Below are 26,435 nucleotides of genomic sequence, written 5' to 3' on the forward strand. Positions count from 1 at the left end.
AAATGATGTTGGGAACACTGGAGAAAAAAATGGAGTTACTTTTTTTCTATTAAGTTTTTCTAGACAAGGTTTCTCTGTGTAGCACTGGCTGTCCTAGAACTAGCTCTGTAGCCCAGGCTGGCCTCAGCCTCAGAGATCTGCCTGCCTTTGCCTCCTAAATTCTGGGATTAAAGGTATACACCAGGATTGCCAGGTGGAGTTACATTTTTATAACAGGTATTGTTTTTAATTGTATGGTTATACAGTTCACAGTGGACAATCTGAAATTTAAAACAACATATTTTAAAATTAATGCTAGTCTTTTTTCCTTGTACGATACAGGATAATTTAGAAAAAAACCACCTGACACTCTGTTGTCCTGCTATTTTTTTTTTCAGATAACTTTTCTTTATTCAACACCTACACCTATTTTTCTTTCCCTCTGTTGTTATTTGATAATGATATACAATGTGTGCAATGAAGATTAAATCTGATTACATGAATACAGTCCAGATTATTACCCTCTGAATAATGAACTGAATTCAGCCTAAAAACTAAAGGTAGATGGCAAAAATATATTAAATCGAAAGGCCATTATTCATATGCAGAAACCTTCTGAAAAGTCTCTGTTATAACTCGCACACAGATGCAATGAAAGCCAGTGCTGGAAAGGTTGTTGTATATCATTCCCTCAGTTTTCTGAATCGTGATTTTTATAATGTAGCCAGTCCTGCCAAGAACGTTATTTTGTACACTCATATTGTAAAGTGTGTAAATATATGTAGTCATGTTACTTTAGAAAGAAAAATACAGAATAAACACAAGATACTAAGCAGTTAATTGGGGGCCAGTGCTAATTTATTTGACATTAACATGATCGGCTGGCTGTAACACTATGGCAACTTGAGTTAATTTGAAAAGTTGTGGTGAATTCTGGAAAGAACAGGGTAATACAGGGGTAATACATTTTCTAAGACATTGCTATGAAGGTAAATAACATTTGTAAAGTACTGCCATTAAAACACATTAATACCAAATAAAATCTGAGGGTGAAATTCTCTGTATTTTTGCTTTTATTTCTGGCTCACACTGGATATCTAAAAAGACTCATTTTAAAAGGAGGGATAAAAGCCACCAAAGATGTCTAAAACAGTGATAAGGAATCATTTTATAAAAGTTTAAAATTACATTTAATGCATGGTTACATATATGCATATCAATTAAAGTTATACCAATTGTAATGATAGCGCCCCCACCCCACCCCAATATAAACAGACTCACAAAAGTCCTAGTGCCAGGCATTGTCAGTCAGGAAAGACCAAGAGATCTCAAAACCATATAGACTATTGCTGTAACCTCGGTGAACATACATACGTTGTTCTTGGAAACTTACAATGAATTTTTATTAGTGCTTCTTGAATTTCTATAAGGTCATCAACCATTCACTAGATAAAACAAAAACTACAGAAAGCATAATTAGAACTACAGTAAGGAATATTAAAAGAACTAGAGGTAGCCACAAGAATTAGAACTGGCTAGTTGCCGGCCGTGGTGGCACATGCCTTTAATCCCAGCACTCGGGAGGCAGAGGCAGGTGGATTTTTGAGTTCGAGGCCAGCCTGGTCTACAAAGTGAGCTCCAGGACAGCCAGGGCTATACAGAGAAACCCTGTCTCGAAAAACCAAAAAAAAAAAAAAAAAAAAAAAAAAAGAGAAGTGGCTGGCCTGTCCTCTAATTCTTATTATATGCTATATTCTCTTTAGTCACTACCTCAGCTTACTTATTATCTTCTTATTGGATGCACAATTGTCTTTTCTGTTATTTTTTGCTGTTGTTTTGATGCAGGATTTCTGTATCAAACAAATGTAGCCCCTTTGCTCTGTAGAGCATCCAGCTGCCTCTGAGTGCTGGGACTGGAGGTGTCCAGCAGCATTGCTTGGCTTGTCTTTTTCTGAGAGAGGGTCTGGGTATGAAGAACTGCTCTGGAGCTTTGCTCCTATCTCAGCTCCCGATTACTGGATTTGCCTAGTTTTGACCAAACTCTTTAATCCCATCACCTCTCCTTAAAACTGCTTCAGTCCTAGTGCTTCCCAAGAATGTCTGCTTAAACTCCAAACCTACTAGTCATTCCTGCTCTCCAAGAGCCGTATGAGCAGTGCGATCTGTGTCTACAGAGCATTTTTAATCCCCATTTCTAACAACACTTTACTAATTCTGCTGCATACAGCTGTAAGCCTGTGATAAGATTCCCAGCTTCCTTTTATTTCTTCCCATTCATGTACCACTTCTCTATTGACCTTGGTGACGTTGCTCCTGGAAATTTACAGTGCATTTCTATTAGTGCTTCTTGAATTTCCAATAAGGCCATCAACCATTCAGTAGATAAAACAAAAACTACAAAAAGTATGATTAGAACTACAGTAGTGAATAAAATCATGAGTAATCAATTCTCAAAAAATATCATTAGGCTGGAGAGATGGCTCAGCAGTTTAGAGCACTGGCTGCTCTTCCAGAGGTCCTGAGTTCAATTCCCAGCAACCACATTGGGGCTCACAACCTTCTGTAATTGGATCCAATGCCCTCCTCTGGTGTGTGTGAAGATAGCAATAGTGTACTCACATATATAAAATAAGTAAATCTTTTAAAAATTTATATAAAATCTTGCTTTCATGCATTTACAGTGGTTATTTTATAAAGAAGATATAAAGATTAAGTTACCAGAAAACTATGTATATGTGTAATGCATATATATTATTTATAATACTATATTTATGTTTTATATATGTGTGTGTATAGATATGGGCCTTTTTTTTGAGACAGGGTCTAAGTATGTAGGCTGACCTGAACTGTGTAGTGAGGGCTCAAGGCTGGCCTTGAGATCTGCCTATCTCTGCCCCCTGAGTACTGGGACTAAAGACATGTGTCATGCTTGGCTATTTAAAAAAATACTACTTTAGGAATTTCTCCACCATTTCTATAATCTAAGTTTAAAAATTTATACTGTTTGAATAGCGGCCATTAAAAATAATCTTAGTAATTCCAAAACAATGGTGTGAAATGTGTATTGTATTAAAAAATACATACAACTTGTTTGAAAAATACAGTTAAGCCACCATGCACTGTTCTCTGTGTGTGTGTGTGTCTGTTTGTGTGCCTGTGCTCTTAGTCCCAGTCATTTCTCTGAAGTGATATTACATGACAATAAAGATTCTAAGCTTGTGAAACTCTAAAGAGAGACCAAATGGAACAGTGCTTAAGATGTGTAACTGCACAAAAAGACAGTACATAGAATTCTTAATTAGGTCATAATCCATACTTAAAGCCAGATTAGCATTAAATAAACCTTAAAAATACAACAGCTATTAAATCTTCCAAGACTATGTAAATTTGTGTCTATACTCAAATCTCTTGTATTAACTACTGATGTCACTCTCATGATGAAATCAGAAAATTACTAACAAAATGTGTCTCCTACCATTTCTAACTTTTAAGAATTGGTTGTGAAACAACAAAGGAGTCAACAAAATCATAATATATAACAAAGAGTTTTATAACTTACTAACAGTTTCAGCATATGAAAAACGTACTGACTTGGGAGTACGAAGCCCAGGATTTAGGTTCTGGATAGACTGATCAACTGGATAGCCTCATAGAGAAAACAAGATTTTCTAGAAAGGTGACATACTAAATCAGATAAATAACAAGATTCTAATATTCTTTGACTCTTGAGATCAATTTTGGTAGCAGGAATATTCAGATGATGGCTTGGAAGAAGGCAAGTTGCCACGTTAACAAAGGGCTTAAGAATCTACCTCAAGTTAAAACAAAAGCAGATCCTTTGATGTAACCATATGGTGCCCATAAATCCATTTATGCTCCTAAAGCTTCCTTGAAAGCTATTAAGTTTCTATTGGTTAATTATAAAACTGAATGAGGTGAGAAAAACACAGCTCCTTGCTAATTCCGCTAATGAATCAAATGTAAAGAACATAAAAGAAGTCAATAGCTTGATTTATGCAAAACCACATTTTATTAAGGCAAATTTTCTACTTTGTCAAAGTTTAAAGAAAGGACAGGAAATAGTTAAATTTTCAAATTCACATTTAGTTAACTATATTTTCAAATAAAATTGACAAACAATATAAACCTTCAGCGTGCAGTATTATATCTATAGGGAATTTACCTCATAATTTCAGCAAGTCGTGCTGTTTTAATTTTTTTCAGCTATAGTGTCATATGAATTTAATTTAAACTTTGAGTCCCATGTTTCATTTTCCTACGAGTATTTATTAGGGCTGTGCCTACGTGCTGGAGATATGATGACGATCAGGTTCTGGATTTAAGTCTCTAGGTAGGGTGAGGCTGTAGCATTTTAATAGGATGACATCAGTGCCAAAAGTAAGGAATCAAAGCACAGGAGTATATAGAAAAGCATCCACTAAAGCTTCCCGGAGGAAGTTACAGCTAGGGAAGAACTTCCCGCTTGTGTTTGTTCCGCCCCAAATTTTAGCCTACACTATGTCACGCTTTTTCACTAATTCACGATAAAGAACGCAATATATGATTACTTTTTGAAGTGACTGGTGACTCTGAACAAATGAATTTATCTCCTTACTGGAGACCTGAGGTTATAGACCAAGGTTTGAGTGACCCGAGAATAAGGTTAATTAACAGTGAATGCCATTTCCTCCAACATTGGAGGTAAGACTGAAATGAAACATGGCAGCGAGGTTACTTCTCTAGGTCTGCATACCGATGTGAAGTTGTGTAAAGACGGATTGGATGATTAACATCGGAATGAGAAGCAAATAGAGAAGGGCGCAAAACAACGTTTACCTGGATATTTATTTAAAGCGGTGTCAACCTAGGGTGGCGCTGGTAGGGGAGAAAGGACTACATAGACAACCGTAAAGACACTCGTAAGTGGTAAAAAGAACTCTATTCTTTCCAATCGGAACCACAATGCGGTGTGTGAGTGGGCATCGGGGAAGGTCGCCCAGATGGGCTTGAAGGAAGGGCCGTGGGGACCTGGCAGGGCGGCTGTGGATGCGCTCGCCCTCCCCGGAGCCAGTGTTCTAGAAGCCGGTAGGACCCGGAGGCCGGTCTCAGCCTGTCCCGCGGGACTTACCCAGACACCCCCTCTTCGCGGCTGTGGAAGGAACACTTCTGTCATCTACCAGTCTGGCCCGGAGTCTAACCACTACCGCCGCCCCTAAGTTCCCGAATTCCCTCAAACAAAGTTAGAACAAACAAACAAACCCAAGGGCTGAGGGAGCCTTCTGCTGCTCTCCCTAGCACTAAGCTCCGGGCAGTAATTTCGAATCCAGCGCCTTCTCCATTAGTCCCGCCCCTTCCGGGAAATGGCTCGCTTCCCTTCCAGACCCGCCTCGCCCTGCCCTCGCTGGTCCACTTTCCCCTCTTGCAGTCGGCCCGGGAGACGCATGCGTAGACCTGTTGCCAAGGCGCCGGGAGATCTTCCCACCCACCTCCCCCGCCGTCTAGATCCGCCGCAGCGGGGCGCGTGCCTCCGCGCTTTCCCCACGCTCCCGCCCGCTGAGCGCACTTCCGGTTCTCTCTGGCCGACCAGAGCGGCGCGAAAGCCCGGGAGCGCGCAGGCGCGGGCGGAGTCCGGGGGCGGGGAGGGGCGGGGCGCAGGCGCGGACCGTCCCGCGGCGGGCGCCTGTCTGCGGGGCTCCCGCCTGCATTTGGGCGGGTGTGCCCTGCTTGGCGGGCGAGCGGTGGCCGTGGTCCGACGCCCTCAGGGTGGCCTTCGTGTCGTGACAGCCGCGGCGTGTAGCTTCCCCGGGGTGACCGCGACTTGTTGGAGGTAGAGTGAGGGCGCGCGCTTCCTCTCTCCGTGCCCGGGAGCCCTGTGCCTCGGCGAGCAGCCTTCGGCCCTCTTGGAAGCTGCGGGCTGCGGGTGCTCAGGGTCGGGCCTGGGCGCGGGCCGCGGGGACCTTCGCGCCCTCGGAGGGGACGCCGCTCTCCGCCGCGGGAAACTTGGCCGTGGGCGCCGGCCCGCCCTCGCGCGTCCCCAGGCGGCCCGGGCGTTGGCGGGCAGCCGCAGAGGTCGGGCCGGGCCTGAGGCCGGCGTCGGAGCTGGGTATTTCAGGCGCAGGCACCGTGTGTCGGGGGGCGGGGGTCTGGAAATGCCGCTGAAATCTGAATTTGCCGTTAAATCCAGTTTCCCCGAATGAACACCACTCGAATGAACCAGGCTGGAGTAAATCTTGTTTGAAAGGTTTGGGTGGCATTTCTTGCCCTCCATTACAGTGGAATTGGAGGGGGAATCGCGATTGGCAACTCTAGAAAACAGGACCTGAGGCTAGAGAAAGGAGTTTTGGAGAAAAGGGCTTGAGTAAGGCTACTGATTCCTAGAAAGAACAGCTGTTTGGCATTTACAGCCCGAAAACAAGTTACGTGAGCCCTTAATGCAGTTGATAATGATTAGAAAGACTAACTTTGCATTTTAAAGCCAAGCTGTTCTGAGATTTCTGTTTAAAGTTAGAAAAGTCCATATTCCCCGATTCTTAGGACGGCCGATGAGTATACGTAGTGGCTGCAGCTAGTTTTAAGGGAGTTGTGGGTGATGGGGGAACCTATTAGAATTTCACTTTAGACTCATCCAGTTAGTATGTGGAACTAATTTTTTTTTTTAAATGTTTAAAATCCGTGTAAATTCTTTTCCTGGGAGCTGGGGAATGTAGTACTCTTGGTAGAGTGCTTGCCTAGCAAGTGAACCCTGAGGTCAATTCCCAGAACCATACCGAACCCAGTGTGCAGGCCTGTGAGGAGGTGGAGGATGGAGCATCAAAAGGTCCTCTGCTACGGAGCAAGTTCGAAGGCAGCTTGGGTTACATGAGGCCCTGTCTCAAAGAAAAAAAAAAATTTTTTTTTTTCTGCCCTGGGGATGGTGGTTCAGGCCTGTAATCTCAGCTCCCAGTAGTGGCTGAAGTGAGATAGTTACAGGACAGTTTGTGCTACTGCTGAGTTCCAGGTTAGCTCAGGCTACAGAGCAAAACTGTCCAAAAAAAAAAAAAAAACCCAAAGTAGTTGTCTGAACGGGTGTAGAAAGCCTAGAGACAAAGCTTACCCCTTGTAATTGCTTAAAACATGCTTTTGTTCTGCACAGAGGTAGACAGTGTGTGCAGAGTAATGCCACCTCTTTACCTCTTGGTTCTAAGTCACAGGACTGACTCCTGAGAGACTAATTCAGTATAAAGTGTTCAGTACTGAGCTCAACCAGCTAGTATAAACAGCATGTTGAGTGTTATTGTAAAACAACCCCCCCACCCCCAGTTAATTTTTCTAAGTGCCAAGAGTAGAATTTTATGTAAAACTTGCCTGAATTTTGACTATTTTGTTAGGTAAATCAATCAAGATCTAGTAGGCAATCTAGGAGTATTATTCAGTGGTAGATAGCTACTTTAACATGTAGGGACCCTGAATCTAATGTGACCCTTAAAAGGTAGTTGACTTACTTTCAAGAAATAATAGATATCTATTTTAAAAACTCACTGTAATAGCACATGCATTATATTTGAAGTACTTGGGATTTTTATTATTTTATGAGTGGGTGGTTTGCCTGCAGGTATATCTGCAGCACATGCATCCCTGATGCCTATGGAGCTGTTAGATGATGTAGGACTGAGGTTATAGACTGGTCAGCTTCTGTGTGGGTGCTGAGATTCAGACTTGAGTTATCGGGAAAACCAGTCAGTGCTTGTCACCTCTGAGCCATCTTTTCGGCCAGTTTGATGACATGCTTAAATGTCACAGTTGTTTTATGTACGTATAGTAGTAAGTCCAGGTAACTGGGGGTCCAGTGTGGTCAGTTATACTATATTTGTGTGTGGGTGTGTGTCTTTAAGTTTACAAGTTAAAGTAGTTATGTCTTTTTCCACCCTGCATGCTTTTTTGGTCACCAAATTCAAACTACTTTCTGTAATTTTCTTTTCTCCATTTGTAGATTGATTCCTATTGTAGTGTATATTTTACTGTCTCGGGTCTATCCTTGGAACACTCGATTCAAACTCAAGTATTTGCAAACAAAACATTTATTATCCCTTTCTCTTGATAGATATACCATCTGTTTTTAATGGTAGGTAGCATTAGGTGAGAAAATGAAAAATTTTGAAGCAAGCCCGAAGGAACATTTAGAGGAAACCTTTATGGCAGAATTCTTTTTCTAGTTTTGGAGACTCACTCAAGAAGATACTAGATTGTCAGTCACTGGATGTGAATAAATTGTTGATTAAACTCAGTTGTTTATGCCAGGAGGATCCTGGACATGAGCCGTTTGACTTTTGTCTGAGAAACTTGGATTTGAATGTGTTCTGTCGGCATGTGTCTGCATCTAGTTACTAAGTTGGTGCTATGTAAGTTGAAGTCCTGCATTTGGGCCTCAGTTTCCCATGTTGTAAAATAAGAGCATGACTTACATCTTAAGGAGAGTAGTTTATCCAGAGCTAAGCATACTCACTCAACAATGGCAATTCTATTCCCTTGGACTTTTACCTAGTCGTCTTTACTGCTGGGCTTCACCTCCACCCCTTCATTCCTGATACTGTTGTAGTTTTTGTTGAGGACTTTTTTAGAAACTGTCTACTTTGTCATCATTCTTAGTGTATCCCCTCAATAGCAGAAGTTATATTTATTTAAAAATAGTTCTAATCGTTATAGAATTAAATAAGTCTAATTCTGTTACACTGGACACTACTACTGTTAATCCCTACTTTGGCGTTAATGGGGAAGTATGAGTTGTAATTAAAGTGCAAGAGTCAAAATTTTATAATCCTGTTAAAACTTATAGGATCTGATTAAGATTTCATGTGTATCTAAATACTGAGCCCCTAGTTACTGATTTCTAACTAACCTTCTCTCTCTCTCTTTCTTTCTTTCTTTCTTAAATTCTTCACTGTTCCTGCTTTGAGGTTTTGCTTTGTATAAGAGAAGAAATGATAGTATTATTTTATTTAGTGTTTGTTTGTTTGTTATAATCCTAGCACTTAACATGCAGGACAGCCTGGGTTATATATAGCAAGGTCAGTGTTTAAAAAAACATACAAACCACAGCCGGGCGTGGTGGCGCACGCCTTTAATCCCAGCACTCGGGAGGCAGAGGCAGGCGGATTTCTGAGTTCGAGGCCAGCCTGGTCTACAAAGTGAGTGCCAGGACAGCCAGGGCTACAGGGCTACACAGAGAAACCCTGTCTCGAAAAACCAAAAAAAAAAAAAACCATACAAACCAAAACAGCGATTCTTTTAAAAAACTGTAGATAAGTAAATAAAATAAATTATATAGCTCTATCAGTATACTCGAGATCTCAGAGAAACCTTCCCCTTTTTGTATATGTTGTGTCTTTCCTATTTTTTTTAACCATATTTCACCCTCAGGACATTGTACATGTTTCTTGAAAGTCTGTCATCTTTAAATCACAAAGTGATTCCTATTTAAAAGGTAGGAGGATCCTTCAATGTCTCTCAATGTGAGTTTCCTTGGAAACCTAGAAGACTACAAATCCCAGGCTATCCCCAGCAAATACAACCCAGCCTCATTATGAAGCATTTGCGTGTCTTATCTTTTGTGTAGTGTAGACTGTCATGTACGTTGTCAACTCATCACACTTGGTCTAGTAGTGTATCTCCCTAACCCCTGTTTTAACTTGCCAAACTGCTTTCTAATGATGGAGCACTAAAGTCAGTCAGGCCTTTTCTGAGCTTTCTGTTAGATCATCATCTGTTAGTCATTAATAAAAATAATGCTTCAAAGGCATTTAATGTTGGATAACCTAAGAGGGATTGTTTCTCTTTGTTTAGTAATTTATAAAGGAATAGAGAGTGAACGAGACAGAACATGCTGCTGGGAAATAATGACTTGGTGGTATTTGCGGAATTTAAATTAGCTACTAGTTGAAACTAACATAAATTGATTCTTGCTATTCATTATTTTGGAGAGAAAAAAAAGATGTAAAACATGTTTGATTTTTTTTTTTTTTGAAGATTTGACTTCTATAAGAGATTTAAGTTAAATATTAAATTACTTGCAAAGAAATATGTTAATAAATAATTACGATTAATGGTACTATTCCCTAGAAAAGTACTAGTTTAGGTTACATCTCCGTTAGACACTAATACCTTTTCTTTCTCTCTATTTTTTTTCAAGACAGGGTTTCTTTGTGTAGCCCTGGCTGTCTTGGAACTCACTGTGTAGACCAGGCTGGGCTTGAACTCAGGGATCCACCTGTTTCTACTTCACAAGCACTGGGATTAAGGGTGTGAGCCACTTTGCCCAGCTGCTAATATATCTTTTATAAAGATACTTTATTTCAGAATGGTACAGAGTCCAAGTCCTTTAAAAAGTGTGATTTACTGGTTCTCAAGTTTGAATCACCTGAAATCTTACTTAGACTATAATTCACATGCACTAACACGGAGCCTGAGACCTGGAGTGTTCCCAGGGTACGAGATACTGTTTTCTGGTCCTCGGATTACATTCTGAATATCAGGTCTATGAATTATGTTATGGTCCTCTAACTTGTAACAAGGGCAGCGCCTGTTACCTGCCATCGTTTGCAGAGCCTTTTGCAGGGATTTATGAAACACTGCTGAATTCACACTGCAGTCTTGCCACACCTGCCTGACATGGAATGTGCAGTTGTGTTTTCTTTGTTTCCAAAATTTGTGGTTTTAATTTCTCTTATAGAAAATATTGATAGATGCAAGCCAAAACTCTTCGAAGTCTCTTGTGTTATTGAAGTTCTTGTGTTATGACAATTGAGATTAGTTATCTAGGGAAAGGGAACTATTAGTGTGAAGCCTTGCAGCTTCAAAATGTGTGCCTTTGGGAAATAACTTAAAATCAAAACATAAAAATTCTGATTAGTATTACTTTTTATTATAAAGGTTGGGTTATTATAATAATTTCAGGAAGGAATGTGTCCTCTTTGTTAATAGGAAACCAAAGGACAGCCTTTTATCAATAAAATACTTTTCTCTTTAATGGGTTTGGGAAAAAAAAATTCAGTTAGGCTCCTACCAATTTCGTTATAGCCATGAATAACTATGAATTTATTTTTTTTAAGACACTATAAAATTACTTTGTCTGCAAATTAGAGGTCTAGCTTAAGTCTTTTGTGGCTAACAACATCAGTAGGGTTGTGTGTCTTTTTGGATGCTCAAGGGGGAAGGAAATGTTTCCTGTCATACTATTAATTTTTTGACTTCTACTCCTTAACTCCATGTGATGTGAAATACTTTTATTTTTAAAAGTAGAATGAATAGTACTTAAATGTAAATGAGTTTTGTGTGGTTTCTTTTGTTTACTGTTTATTGAGTAGTCTGTATATGCTATCCTTGACGTTTGTTATTGTTACTATAAACATTTGCTCAGATCTGATGGCCAAAAGAAAGGAAGAAAATTTCTGCTCTCCTGAAAATGCTAAAAGACCAAGACAAGAAGAACTGGAAGATTTTGATAAAGACGGAGATGAAGATGAATGTACAATTTCTTTCACGAATGGAACATCTACTTTGGTAAGTGTAAAATTACAAAATAATGTTTTTCAACTGATTTATTTCTCGTGATCATTTTATATGTCACATTTTAAAATAATCTGTAGTCAGGAGGAAGCAGTAAGTGTTTTAGAGAGCTGGGTAAAAATAGCATCTGATTTTGAAGTTTGTGTTAATAATTGCAGAAATTAATGAAAATAATGGGAGCAATAACTGTCTTTAGATAAAAGTGGCAAACCTGTATTAAGACCAGTGAAGGTAAATTGCCAGTGTCATGAGTGGAATGGGGTCATGATTACTGACTTCACCCTATGAGCTTTAAAAGGGTAAGAACATACAATTGTCCTTCACACTTACATCTGAGATGCTACTACATACTCAACAAAATGATAAAGTATGAAATAGTAATACCACTAGATTGCAAGAATGAGGAGAAATGAATTGTTTTATATATTGTTGATGGGATTGTAAATTGTTACCACTATGGAGAAGTTTGTTTCTGAGAAAACAATATAAAATTGTACTAGATTTATCCTAGTACAGAGCATAGTATATTTCTAATAGCTTTATTCATGAATGGTTAAATTCAAAATAAATCCACATGTGATTTTAAATTTAAAATAAATCCATGTTTGATTTCGTGATTAACCTGTGATAATCTGTTTCATGAATTATTGCTTAGCAGTGACAGAAAGTCAGAGCCTGAAAGAGGCAATAGTGGACAGTTCGGCTAAATGAACAAAAAGAAACTCCTAAGATTATGTTTTGCATAAGCTTATTTATTTGGCGTCCTTGCAATAACATTCGCAGAAGTAAAGCTAGGCAAGTGGTTGTGGTGTGTTGGAAGGGATGTGATCATACTTACATCCCATACAACATGAGAGATCTTGTGCAGGGAAAACCCGGGGTGTTTAGACTGTCAGTGACACTGTCTTGCTCAAGATACTGTGCTTTCTTGAAATGTTACCATTGGCAGAAGCTGAGTGAAGAGTACATAGGGTCTGATGTCTTAATAATTGCATGTGACTGCAATTACCTTAAAAATATTTTTTAAAAGTTCATCAATTATACCTGATATCCTAATCATGCAGTGATGTAAATATTTCTCCTTTTTGATGAGGTATATAGAGTTTGTAAAGAACCCATAAAATGCTGATCACATTAGAGTACTCTCTAAAATAATAAGGACTGGCAAAATCTGTTTTTTTATTCTGGTACTTAATATCTATGAAGTACAGGAGAGCATTATTAGCCAAATACTGCTTAAACCATCTATAAACTTAGTTATGACATTTTATAATATGGGGGGGGGTTGCTTTACAAATTTGGGAATCCTACCTTTTTGTCTTTCTTTGTTTTGTTTTGTTTGATATAAACACAGGGTTTCTTTGTGTATCCTTTTTCTGTTCTGGAACAGGCTGGCCTCAAAGTCACAGCTCTGCCTTCCTCTGCCTCCCAAGGCATTCACCACCACCTCCCGACTTGGAAATCCTACATTCTTTTTATATTACTCGAAGTCATTCAGCTCTTGTAAGTGGCTGAAACAGAATGCCAGAAAAGCATGTGTACAATGCTATTGGAATTCTCTGTTATGAAAATGGAATGCCATACTAGAAAATGATTCCACGTTCAGACCATAGCCAGACAGTCTTCTTTCAGAAATATTCTAAAACACTTTTGTATTTAATAGTTGTACTCCACCAGTACTTCTCAGGGAAGTGGACGTGTTGTTCTCTGCCTCCCATAGTATTGAACAACAACTGAATATATTTTTTGATTCCTACACAAATGGAAGACAGATGCACGCTACCAGCATCTGTTGTGTGGAAAAGAGAGTTAGGATTCTGTTGAATGTTGTACAATGCACAGGACAGACTCTAGCAAAACATATTTGACCAGGAGTGCTTTGTGATATATTTGCCAGGTCTTTTAAAGACTATAGAATTAGTGGTATCCTAAAGAAAATTCCCACTTTATTTAATGGTGGTTGTTAAAGTTACTACTGCACACTTGATGATAACTTTTCATTAATAAATACTGTTGGTCTGTCAGATGCTTGAATATTAGTAATGAGTGTATTAAGAGTGATTGATTTTTTTTTTTAATTCCTTTATTGTTAATAGACTGCAGCAGAAGTTGGAATAATTGAGAGTATTCAGCTAAGAAATTTCATGTGTCATTCAATGCTTGGACCTTTTAAGTTTGGTTCTAATGTCAACTTTGTTGTTGGCAATAATGGAAGTAAGTGCCTTCGCTCTCTTTATGCTCTACTTTATGATGACAGTGCATGAGCTTTTCAAATAGCTGGCTATTAATACTGAGGGATATTTAGCACTATACTTTATGGCTTCCTAGAATTTATTCAGTTTGCACTTGAAGAAAATATTGAATTAACCTTAAGTGTTATTTAAGTAGTAGGTATAAGCATTTTCTGTTTTCAGTTGTGTTTTAGATTTATTATTTTATGTGTATGACTGTCTGCATGCATCTATGTGAACCTCATGGATGCACTGCCTTCAGGGTTAAATCCCTTGGAACTGAAGTTACAGATGGTTGTGAGCCACCATGTGGGTGTTGGGAACTGAACCCGGGTCCTGTCTGAGAGCCACAAGTGTTGTTAGTCATTAACCACACTGTCTCTTTTTGTCTTGCTTCCATAATTCCATCCTTCTTCATTCCTTTTTTTTCCTCCCTTTCCATTTTCTTAAGATAGAATCGAAGTTATGTAGTTCAGGCTCACCTGAAATTACTAGGCCAAAGGAGCCCCCTGTCTCCTCAATAGAAATGCACTACAGCAACCTGGTGTAAACACTATAGATAGGACTCAAATGAAGTGCCTTATACATCCAGACTTGGAAGTAGTAATTCCACTGTTGTAATTAATGAGATTCTTATGGGGAGGCTCTGTTTGTGCTGGTACTTGAATGAAACTTAAAGATTCTGTAAGACTCATTTGTCAATAAGTTGAGATGTGCGAGGCACAGATGCTCATTTCTCAGATGTCCAGAGGACAGAAGATGAGCATGGAGAAGGAGGCTTAACTTTAATGTGGTCTAATCATGTGGTACATGGTGGGGAAGGACAGGATATGACATAGGAGAGTCGTATTCTCTGCAGTACTGTTGGGGATCTTAAAGGCTTGATAATGATTTTAGAGTTTTATTCAGATGTCAGAGGATAGCCAGTTAAACATTTTTGTGTGATGGGTTGAAATGGACAAGATTGTTGTGACAGAACAGCTATATTGCAGCAGTTGATGGTAGACAAGCTAGGTGTCAGGGATGACTGAGATAGTGAACAGTCTACCACCTAGTAACAGTGCTAGGCAGTGAAATTAGGCATGTATAACAACACAGTTCCTTTCGGTATTATTACTGCCTTTGTCATTTGGTAAAGAAGGAAAACATTTGGGCAGGAGAGAGTGACTAGAGAAAAGGATATTTATTACAAGGGAAAAAAGTGTAAGAAGTAAAGAAAGAACCATGAGTAGTTTGAATGATTTCTTTTATAAACCTTAATAAAGGAGAATTAACTAAAACATTATACCTGGTAGTAAGGAAAAAATAGTAAGAACTTGAAAGGCATTCCAGGTACTAAATCAAGGCAATCATTAATTTATATTGGCTAAATTTGGTAGTATGTTGTAGAAGATTACAAATGAAATTCAGAAAATAATTACTATATCTATGAATTAAGAGATTTTCAAAGTGGAGCGTTGGTGTTTTATATCTTTTAGAATAAAAAGAATTACACTTCAAAACAGTTAAACATAAAAGAGCTAGAAAATGAATATTCCAATTAAAGATCAAAATATTCAATTAAAATTTAAAATATTAAGTTAAAACGGACAAAATATTAAAAATGTGTGATTTTTAAAATAGTTTTTCTCTATTTAATGTGTTTAATGAATGTGTGTGCTGATTCTGAGGATGCATCTTATAGTGAAAGAGACAACGTTCCTTCTCACGTGGAGTTTTTTTATACTTGAGAGCGATTTTTAAGTTGCTGTGCCTAAAATGTATCATGGAAGGAGTAGCCACAATTAAATTAATGTAATAGCAAATTATGTAAATTAATTACATATATAAATGTAATTAGTTTTATTTATTAGTTTGATGTATCAATTTGGTAGATTGAGTTTCAAGTTGGAAAATATTGACCATTTTCCTCCTGTCATATTGTGTGTAAAAATCTGGTATCTGAAATGTCTGAGTTTTCCTCCTGGTGGTGGTAGTTAGGTAGTTCTGGATGTATAACTTTTCTTAGTTTGCCACTTTACCACTGGAAGAAAATTATAATTGAATTGGTAACATTGAACTTGAGGTTGAGACAAATTGTGGGGTCTTTTGAATGCAGTTATAAAGTCAGCACCTTCTGTCTGTCTCTGAAGTTGTCCATATGTGCCTTTTTAGGTGGGAAGAGTGCTGTGCTCACCGCACTCATAGTTGGTCTTGGTGGAAAAGCAGTTGCTACTAACAGAGGGTCCTCTTTAAAAGGCTTTGTGAAAGCTGGACAGAAGTAAGTGCTTCCTGGATGAGTTGCTTTTTCTTTTTTCCTTTTCTCTTTTTTTTAATCTCTTCCCTCAAATTCCTTCCCTACAGGAGTTTCCCTCCCCTCTCTCCACCCAGTCCCTCTTCCTCATGTCCCCTCTTTCCCAGGTTATCTCCTCCTCTTCCTCCTCCTCCTCTTCCTCCTCTTGGTCCTCCTCCACTTCCCTTCAGAAAAGGGCAGACCTCTCAGGAATATCAACCAAACATGGGATGTCAAGTTGCAATAAGACCGGGCATATCCCTCATGCGAAGGGTAGATGCTTTTGTTGTCTAGTAAGAAGCATGCTTTAGAGCCCTGGAAAGTGTGTGTGTGTGTGTGTGTGTGTGTGTGTGTGTGTGTGTGTGTGTGTGCCAGCACTGCCTTCTGCCTCCTGCTTTCTTCTAAGCAGGTACCTTGTATTACTTGATGCTCTGCATTGTCCACTTAAACTTGTTATTTTGAGGGAAGAAATGGCAGCAGCAAATAGCAATGAAAGTAATTTGGGGATTACCACATGAACTGTCTTTAAGGGTCACAGCATTAGGAAGGCTGAGAACTACTGCCTTTATTATAAAAGATTGCTGTATTATCTGGGAAGGTAGACCAGGACCTGAGAAGTGGGTAGCTAAGTTTACAAAGTGAGAGACTTGGGGCCACTAATTTTAAAATATGAAATGCTATTTCAGACTTAATTTTCTTTTTGTCTGGCTATTTTTGTGCGTGTATGTTTGTGGCCTTTCTTCTTTGGGTCTCTTCTCCCTCCTTCCCTGTCCCTTTTTGGTTCTGCCTCGCTCTGTCATCTTCATTCTGTCTCTTATGATAACTGAGTATGTGACTTTTATCTATGAAGTTTGTGTTTCCTTTCTTACTTTTTGTCTTGGTCTTGGCCACTCTGAGTTTATGTGTACAGACATTTACTAATATTCTAGTTGAGTATCTCGGTAGAAAGGGGGTTTTGTCTCTGTTTCTCTGATCGAGTCAGTGATGGGTACGTGGCTCTTTCTGTCAGTTGGTTAGGTTCACTTCCCTAAAGCTTTTGTTGTGTGCTCCTACATTTCTCTTCAGACTTCATCATCTCACCAGTGTTCTGCACCAGCCTCATTTCTCTGTTGAGACCTCAAAGCTATAACTAACGAACTATTATTTTTTGTCTTAGTCATGTTGAAATTTGAATGAAGAAAAAATTTATCTTGAGGTCATTTTACATGTGCAGAAGTGTTGCAGAGATAATGTAGTGTTTCTTCTCTATTTGTCCCCCAGCTTCCCTAATGTGATCAAGGGTCACTAACATGTACCTAAGGAAGCTTTGTAATGAATTGGCATTCATGCATATACTTCTTAACTGATGTGCATATGCTTTTGTCTGAACTTGGATTCTAAAAGAGAACCTGATTATTCCATGCAGTTTTGGAAATGGGGATAGAGACTGATAGGTGGCTAAGTCCATCTTTTAAGAGGGGCATAGGGAAGTATACAGGAAAGCTGATGTGTATTTCCTGTCACATCTGTAATGTCGAGTGAAGCTCATTTTGAATTTTTTTCCCTGTGTTTCGTGTACATGTTAAAGGGTGGGGTTTATTGACAAATCCATAAGAAGTTTGTCAAAGATTTTATGTAATTGCTAATTATAATCATTTTATATGAGATGCTTATATGAGTTGGGAAATTCTGCCTTTTATGTGTTGGACAATTAAATATTTGTCCTTTCACCTACATGTTTTCCTGCCACTATGATTTTAATGAAAGTTGAAGTAGGAAAATAAAATTGAATTTACTGTATATGTTTATTTGTTTTTCTGGGACAGAGTTTGTTTCTCTTTTGTAGCCCTGGCTGTCTTGGTACTCGCTCTATACATCAGACTGCCCTTGAACTCACGAAAGATCCACCTGCCTCGCCTCTGCCTCCCAAGTGCTGGGATTAATAGCATGCTCCACCACTGCCTGGCTAATGTATATTTTTTTAGACAGACAGACAGACAGAGACCTGGCTAATGTATATTTTTTAGACAGACAGACAGAGACCTGGCTAATGTATATTTTTTAGACAGACAGACAGACACACACACACACACACACACACACATCTTAGTTCTTCTTATACTATGAAAAAAACATGACCAAAACAGTTTATAGAAGAAAATATATAATTGGCTTATGGTGGTTCAGAGAGCTACATTCCATAATGGGGGAGCAAAGGCATGGTGGAATCAAGAGCTAAGAGCTTACTTGATCTTGATCTATAGATAGGAGGCAGAGCACTGGGAATCATATGAATTATTTAAGACCTCAGTGCCTTCCCTTAGTGACACTCCCTCAACAAGGCCATAGAGTCTCTAATCCTTCCCAAACAGTTCCTGCAGCTGAGGACCAACTATTTAAACATGAGCTGGTGGGGGCTGTTCTCATCCAGATTGCACTCTCTGACCATAGGCTCATAGCCTATCAATGCAAAGTATGTTTACTTGAACTTGCTCATAAGGAACAAGCTAGGACTCAGCACCCTTCCATGGCCTCTGCCTCAGCTCCTGCCTGCAGGTTCCTGCCCTGCGTGAGTTCCATCCCTGATGTCTTTCAGTAAAGGACTACAGCGTAGAAATGTTGTTCATAACCTGCTTATTAGCCTGTTTGAGAACCCATGACTACTAGCCCAAAGAATGGTACCACCCACAATTTCCTCAGCTAACCCCTACTAACCACTAATTAAGAAAGTGCCCTACAGCTGGATCTTAGGGCAGTTTCATAGGGGAATAGCAATAGCAGCTGTTTACAGCAAGTTCAAGACCAGCCAAAGGTTACTTGGTGAGGCCTGGTTAGGATGATCCTTGATTATATAATTCACAGGTGTCAGGTAGGATAATGTCAATTGTAACTAAAACTTTTAAGTTTCAATTTTTCGAGACAAGGTTTCTCTATGTAACCCTGGCTGTCCTGGAACTCTGTACACCAGGCTGGCCTTGAATTCACAGAGATTCCTTACTCTGCCTCCATAGTGCTGAGATTAAATTGTACTCTGCCATCACCTGGCTGAAATAACCAAAATTTGTACAAACACAATTTTGCTGTTTTGCACACCATAGTCAATTTTTGATGATTGTTCTTATTTATTTTTCTGTCAGATAGAGTGCTTCTGACAGACACACAGTGATAGACTAAGACCTTGCTAATTTTCAGAAGCATTAGGCGGATAGCTTAGGGAATTTGAAAGTTTCAGTAATCTAATGTAATTGCATCATACCATCCTGTAATTTTGGTTAACCTCATTGTTTCAGCTCAGCAGATATCTCAATAACATTAAGGAACAGAGGAGATGATGCCTTCAGGGCAAATGTGTATGGTGACTCTATAGTTGTGCAGCAACACATTAGTGTGGATGGAAGTCGATCTTACAAGCTAAAAAGTGAAAAAGGTTTGTTGGTTTTCTTATTTCTTACAAAATGTTAGTAAATAGTTGAAAGAGTTCTTGTGATTGTCCCTAAATATCCTTCTAGTTTCTTGGGATCTTGTTTTGACTTGCTTGGTTGTAAAAATAGTCACACACACACACACACACACACACACGTATGTGCATATATTATACCTAGTTGTTGCTGTAGGACATAAAGTCAGCAAGCATCATGTTTAACAGAATTAATTTGAAGTAAGCTGTGTTATTTTGTTTTCAACTATAGATTTTGTTTTTTCCCGTTGATCTCTATGGCTTAGAGCTAGCAGAAGGTAGAACAGGGCACACAGGAAGGAGAGGGGAGTGTTTAGTTATTGAAGAAGATACAGGCTGGGTGCCACAGGAAGAAGTATGCACAGTTACTGCGTGTGGGCTTTTTCCTTCCTCTGTTTGGACAGTGACTATTATGTCACTCTGATACTACATATATTTACTGCAGTTTTTTGTTTGTTATTGGCATGACAAAAGGTGTTCAATATTTGCATTTTATAGATAATTGTATATTTTCTCTGCATTTTACATGGAGACTGGTCTTTGTGTTTTTATAACCAGGCACCGTGGTTTCTACTAGGAAAGAAGAGCTGATCGCAATTCTTGACCATTTTAACATCCAGGTAATTGCTAAATTTGTTTTTCAGATTAATTAGTGAACCTATCATTTTATTGGCATGAATATAAGTAAATAAGATTGCTTCATGAGTAAATTGATGAAAGAGTATGCACTCCATTTTTTAGTGAATCCCCTTAAATTCAACTAATTCAACTCATATTTTTAGTGCATTTTTGTTAGCATAATCAAGAATATCTTTTTAGAATTTATTTTAATAGTGGCATAGAATTTCTGTGCAGTAAATATTTCGTGACTACTCAAGAGACAGGAACTGTGGTGGGGCTGTTGATCTAGGGTTAGTGTCAAGGTGTCTGACAGTAACATTAGGTCATATTTTTAAGTCACATATAGTCAGGCGGTAGTGGCACGTACCTTTAATTCCAGCACTTAGGAGGTAGAGGCAGGCGTTCAAATGTATCTCTGTGAGTTTGAGACCAGCCTGGTCTACAAAGCGAGTTCCAGCACAGCCAGGGTTACACAGAGAAACCCTGTCTCCAAAAAACAAGCAAACAACCAAAAGAAGTCAGATATAATTAAGATCTAGGAAAGGATTGGAAAATATTTTTCTTGTGCTCTTCCTTTTCCTTCCTTTGTTTTTTTGAAATAAAGACTCAATATGTAGTTTTGGCTGGCCCAGAACTCAATATGTAGATCAGGCTGAGATTCTATTTCTGCCTCCCTTCCCATGTGCTGGAGTTAAATATGAACACCACTACACTGAACTGTAAGCATTTTTTAAAGCAGTAAAAAGCAACAGAATTTTACTTAAAAGAAGATGTTTTTTAAAAAACATTGGTTTACTTTAAAAATCAACAGTTACCATTTTTAATGGTAATAATGAAAGTTTGTTTGTTATACTAATCCTGTATAATTAACCTGTGAATACCATTTTTAGCATCATATATTGCTTTGTTACTAGTGCCAGAGCTATGATTAAATAAGTACCTGAATCTTTTTAAGCAAATTTATATTTAAAGCCTTTTTATTTTATATATTTTAGTAGTCAATAGTAATTTTGTTTAAGCTATGGCTTATTTAAAATGACTTGTGTTCCAAAAGTAAAATAATATATTTTTCCATTGTTTTTCTATTATCTTCACAAAATTATGAAGACATGAAAAATCTTAAAGTACTGATGTGAAAAAAAACAGTAGTTGCCACCCTGGTTCTGGTCACAGATAACTGGGTTGCACGTCTTTTGTGTAATGTAAAAAGCTCACCAAGTTGCCCAAGCTATGCAACAGGGGTAAGGGTAGATAAAATGCAGGAGAGCTGACTCACAAGCTAAATATTTATGTATATTGCCCTTCATGTTGGTAACATTGAATGGTAACCTGTATGAAAGCGAAAGCCTATTTCCTTTGTGTGTGTGTGGGGGGGGGGGGGGCGGGTGTGGGTGTGTGGTATGCATGTACGTAGTGTGTGAATGCTTGTGTGTGTGGAGGGTCAAAGTTGATACTGGCTACCCTCAGTTGCTTGCAACTTTATTGAGTCAGCGTTTCTCATTGAACTTTAGGCTTGCCAGTTCCTGCTAGTCTACCTAGCCAGCTTGCCCTGGAGATTTTTGTCTCTGTCCCCAAAATGCTAGAGTTAAAGTTGGCTGCTTCCTGATTGGTTTTTTACATGGTTCTGGGGGTCTGAATACTGTTCATTTGAGTGCATAGCAAGTGTTTTAGCCACTTTACTAAGCCATTTTACTAAATCCTGAAAAACCTAAGAAAAGCACATAAGAGGTGTCTTGAGCTTATACATTCTATAGTAGAATATTGAATATGACTACAATATATTTTGATTTTGTTCAGTTTTGAAATATAACTCTGTGTTAAAAATGTGTAACTAGGTTTTTTGTTTTGTTTTGTATTAATCCTAACACTACAAACTTTGATTACAGATTAACTGTCTTGATTGACCACTTGGTTTGGTTTAAAGTTTTAAAATGAATATTTTTTTAATGCCTTTGTTAAAAAATTTGTTTCAGGTGGATAATCCGGTTTCTGTTTTAACACAAGAGATGAGCAAGCAGTTCTTACAGTCCAAAAATGAGGGAGACAAATACAAAGTAAGAGACTAGAAGTACAAACTAACAGGTCATGCTTTCACATACATATAAACTTGCTCATATAATGGGCATTGAGATCCTTCTCCTTCAGAATCACACACTTTTTTTTTTTTTAAATAGCCAATAAATAAGAATATTTATTTTAAATATTTTTAAAGAAAACAAGGGAGCAAACTTTTTTAAGTTTTCAAAATCACCATCTGCAATTCATTCATTGAGAGAGATGCCATATTTTTGTTTTATCACACCAACACCGTAAAGTAAGACTAAAAAAGAGTTGGGCAGGATAGATTAAGAGTACTTCCTTTTATATCTAACTTATTTCCTTGTCTTTTGATCCAAGGTGTCAAATCACTTGGTTCCCCCCCCCCATTTGGGGGGGCACAAAAGACTGGCAAGCCTATCCTGATTTCTTTGATATCTTAAAATAATATTGTAAAAGTAGATTTAAATTGCCAAGTAAGATGTAAGTGTGGGGCTGGAGAGATGGCTCAGCGGTTAAGAGCACTGAGTGCTCTTCTTGAGGTCTTGAGTTCAATTCCCAGCAACCACATGGTGGTCATAACTGTCTGTAATGGGGTCTGATGCCCTCTTCTGCTGTGTATGAAGATGGGACAGTGCACTCACATACATCAGATGATTTAAAAAGTTAACTATAATGCTTTATTTTTTTAAATTTGAGTTTTTATTCTAAAATAATAGATTATTTTTTAAATAACATTTGAGGAAATATGATGGAATGAACAATTGACTCATAAATAGCCTAATAATAAACTTTAAACCATTTAAAACTTTAAAAGATTTGTTCTTAGTAGTTTATGCGTATGCTTAGATATTTAATGCCTTTTGTGTAACTTTTTTAGACGTTTTGAGGGCCAAATTTTCTTTTTGTCTTTACACTACAAACCTACAGAATCCTCATTGTATTTTTGTTTTTGTTGCTATAGTTCTTCATGAAAGCAACCCAGCTGGAACAGATGAAGGAAGATTATTCATATATTATGGAAACCAAAGAAAGAACAAAGGAACAAATAAATCAGGGAGAAGAGGTGAGTAAATACTGTAAATCTTTTTGAGATGAGTTCAGTTTCTAGAGTGCTTAAGGTAAAAGTATAATAAAATTATATTTTTATTTATATGTCTGTGCCTTCATTTCATGAATGGCAGTTTTTGTAGCTACTGAAGTATATGACATTTAATTTTTATAACTAAGGTATTTAATATCTTCATTTTTGTTTTACAATAATGAGTGTATATATATATATGTGTGTGTGTGTGTATTCATACATACATACATGTATGTCTTAGTTCCCCTTTTAGACTAAACTAGAAGATATGATGGTATTTTATATTATATCATACTTTATGTATAACTAATTGGTTGTGCAAGGCATCACTGGTTCTCATTATAGATAGTTTTAAAATGTTATATTACATTTATTTTGCTGGGTAAAAATCACAAGCTGATGTTAAACATAATATGCACTCATAGTATGATGGCTCATCACATCAGCAAGATACACTCCGTAAGTGGCCAGAGGTTTGCTAGCTGCTATCATATCATATCTTAACACTTTAGCCACAAGGCTAATTGCTTGAATTGTTGCCTTGTTTTGTTTTTGTTTTTCAAGACAGGGCTGGCATTCCTGGAGACCAGGCTAGTCTCAAACATAGAGATCTAACTGCCTCCCTAGTTTTGGAATTAAAGGTGTGTGCTACCATTGTTAGGTGAACCTTTGAATTTTTAAATCACTCCCATCAGTCATATCCTGTTTCATTTTGTTTTAAGCAACATTTTGAATGACTTTAATGGCAATTATCAAGGAGGAAGTTGGTTATACTAATTAGAAATATAGGAGTAAAATCTGATCTTGATTACATTCTTGAGTCCAAATATGTAATATATTTTATTTAGATCACTCAGGAGAGCAGGAAAGGCAGACCAACCCTGACCCATGAGAAGAATTCATGGGAGCCCTATAATTATAGCCAGACAAGAGAGACTTGAGAGGGAAGTGGTCATGGCTGAGAGATGTAAACATTGACAGAACTTCTTGATACTAAGTTGCAAAGTCTTCACAGATGTCTGTGGCAGGGTAGGTTTCAGTAGTGAGAAAAATAAGAGCCAAGTTTGTAGAGCTAGGAAATGGAGCAGAATCGGCTAGTTTTCATGAAACTTGGCGAGAATGGAAATACCTTTGGAAGTGGAGTAGTGCCCATGGATAGTAGTTTTGTTTGTCTGAAAGAGAAATGAGACTATAGGGTCCAAGACAGGGAGTGGATGGAGACTAGACATTTTTCTTTTTCTCTTTCTCTTTCTCTTTCTCTTTCTCTTTCTCTTTCTCTTTCTCTTTCTCTTTCTCTTTCTCTTTCTCTTTCTCTTTCTCTTTCTCTCTCTCTCTCTCTCTCTCTCTCTCTCTCTCTCTCTTCCTTTTTCTTTATCTTTTCCTTTCTTTCTCTCTTTCTCTTTCTCTCTCTTTCTCTTTCTCTCTCTTTCTCTTTCTCTTTCTCTTTCTCTTTCTCTTTCTCTTTCTCTTTCTCTTTCTCTTTCTCTTCCTCTTCCTCTTCCTCTTCTTTCTTTTCTTTCTTCCTTTTTTTATTTTGAGTTTTTCGAGACAGGGTTTCTTTGTGTAGCCCTGGCTGTCCTGGAACTCACTTTGTAGACCAGGCTGGCCTTGAACTCAGAAATCCCCCTGCCTCTGCCTCCCGAGTGCTTTTCAATTACAGGCCACCTTTCTTTTGCAGCAGTCATTGCGGATAACTTGTATAGATTTGAAGGTAGCAGTATTGAAAATTGCTGAGCTTTTCCATTTGCTGATTCTCACAGCCTCTGAGGGCAAAGGCAAGGTGAATTAGTGAGGAAACAAGGAGGCAGTGTATGTAAGTTTGGAAGGATTTGGTGATAAATGGAAATAATCTTAAAAAAGGGAAGTAAGTTGGATAGGGAATCAAAGCAAATTTATAGTGATAAGGGCTGGTTTAATACAGATTTGAGAATGAGCAGGACGAGGTCTAGGAGCAACCTAATAACCTGCTCCAATGTTTGGATATTGTGTATTTGCTTCATTTATTATTAAAAGAGAATTAGGATTTGTTTGATTTGGGGGATTAAATTTCTTCTCTTTCCAGTATCTGGAATAGTTTCTGGATACTTGTTATACTTGCTTGGGAGATCAGGCTTGTCTAGCCTTTCAAGAGGAATTTAGGAATAGGGAATTAAGAGGGAAGATGTGAGGGAAGCTTAAGGACTTCTGTGGTCTTAAACAATTTTTTCCTCTTAAGATTTGATCATTTTTATAGTGCATAGCTAAGCAGAATTATTGTACTTAAAACAATTGTACAAAAAAACCTTTTGTTTGTTTGTTTTTTAATTTTTTACTTTAGTGAAGTCATTTTCTAACACTTTTGTGTAGTAAAGGTTTAGGCATCACTTTAAATATCAGATACACAAAATGTTTCTTTCTGATGTTAATAAAAATTTATCTTTTTTTTTTTCTTTTAAGCGACTTACTGAACTAAAGCGCCAGTGTTTGGAGAAAGAGGAACGTTTTCAAAATATTGCTGGTTTAAGTACAATGAAGACTAATTTAGAGTACTTGAAACATGAAATGGCTTGGGCAGTGGTAATTTTCACTCTTGTTCATCTATATTCATATATGGCATTCACAGTCTTCATTACTGTTAGTTATAATAATTGGTATATGATTGCATTTCAGGTCAATGAAATTGAAAAACAATTGAATGCGATTCGAGACAATATCAAAATTGGAGAAGAACGTGCTGCAAAACTTGACAGGAAAATGGAAGAGCAGCAGGTACTTGAAGCCTCCTCTTCTAGAGATACAGTTGGTTAAGTCATGACATTGCTAGGGCTGGTTATGACCTACAAACCATCTGTGTGTCATCTATACTCAAATCTGTCGAACTTGAACCACACCTGTACTTTTCCAAAGACTGCTTAGCAATTGCAACTGTCATTTGAAACAGAATTGTGTTTGGCTGAAATAACCCTATCTGAGGCTTGGACTGCTGATTTGTCACACTTGTGGACAGTGGGACTTGCTAAGAAGTCAAAGTATAGACCAGACTACTTGAGAAATGGAGAGGTACCGAAATAACTGTCACGTAGAATAGCACTAAGGTTAAGTGTTGTTAATCTGAAGAAATTAGAGCCGAAAGCTTTAAGGGAACAATAAAATGATCCAGAATTTCGTGTCGGATATTTCCTGGTCGTAGAGTTTGTATTAGATGACTTGTCAGATTTGTTCAGGTGGATTCTAACCTGAGATTTAAAATCTCAT

General features: G+C 38.1%; 1 protein-coding gene across 2 annotated transcripts in view; it reads left to right on the forward strand.

Moving 5' to 3' along the window:
• Positions 1 to 5,620: 5,620 nt before the first annotated feature.
• Smc6 (structural maintenance of chromosomes 6) overlaps positions 5,621 to 26,435 on the forward strand; it is a 64,085-nt gene continuing 43,270 nt past the window's right edge. Inside the window, exons 1-10 of one of the 2 annotated variants that reach the window (XM_021178880.3) lie at positions 5,621 to 5,806; positions 11,372 to 11,514; positions 13,617 to 13,734; positions 15,906 to 16,011; positions 19,293 to 19,429; positions 20,018 to 20,079; positions 22,054 to 22,134; positions 23,082 to 23,183; positions 25,638 to 25,757; positions 25,851 to 25,949. In XM_021178880.3, coding sequence (XP_021034539.1) covers positions 11,377 to 11,514; positions 13,617 to 13,734; positions 15,906 to 16,011; positions 19,293 to 19,429; positions 20,018 to 20,079; positions 22,054 to 22,134; positions 23,082 to 23,183; positions 25,638 to 25,757; positions 25,851 to 25,949 — 963 coding nt within the window. In that variant the 5' untranslated portion in view covers positions 5,621 to 5,806; positions 11,372 to 11,376. Of the gene's footprint in view, positions 5,807 to 11,371; positions 11,515 to 13,616; positions 13,735 to 15,905; positions 16,012 to 19,292; positions 19,430 to 20,017; positions 20,080 to 22,053; positions 22,135 to 23,081; positions 23,184 to 25,637; positions 25,758 to 25,850; positions 25,950 to 26,435 lie in introns of those variants that run through there. The other variant, XM_085830204.1, reaches the window with a different exon arrangement.

Source organism: Mus caroli, unplaced genomic scaffold, assembly GCF_978045245.1.
Source record: "Mus caroli unplaced genomic scaffold, Mus_caroli_1 scaffold_14, whole genome shotgun sequence".
In the NCBI taxonomy this organism is placed as follows: domain Eukaryota; kingdom Metazoa; phylum Chordata; class Mammalia; order Rodentia; family Muridae; genus Mus; species Mus caroli.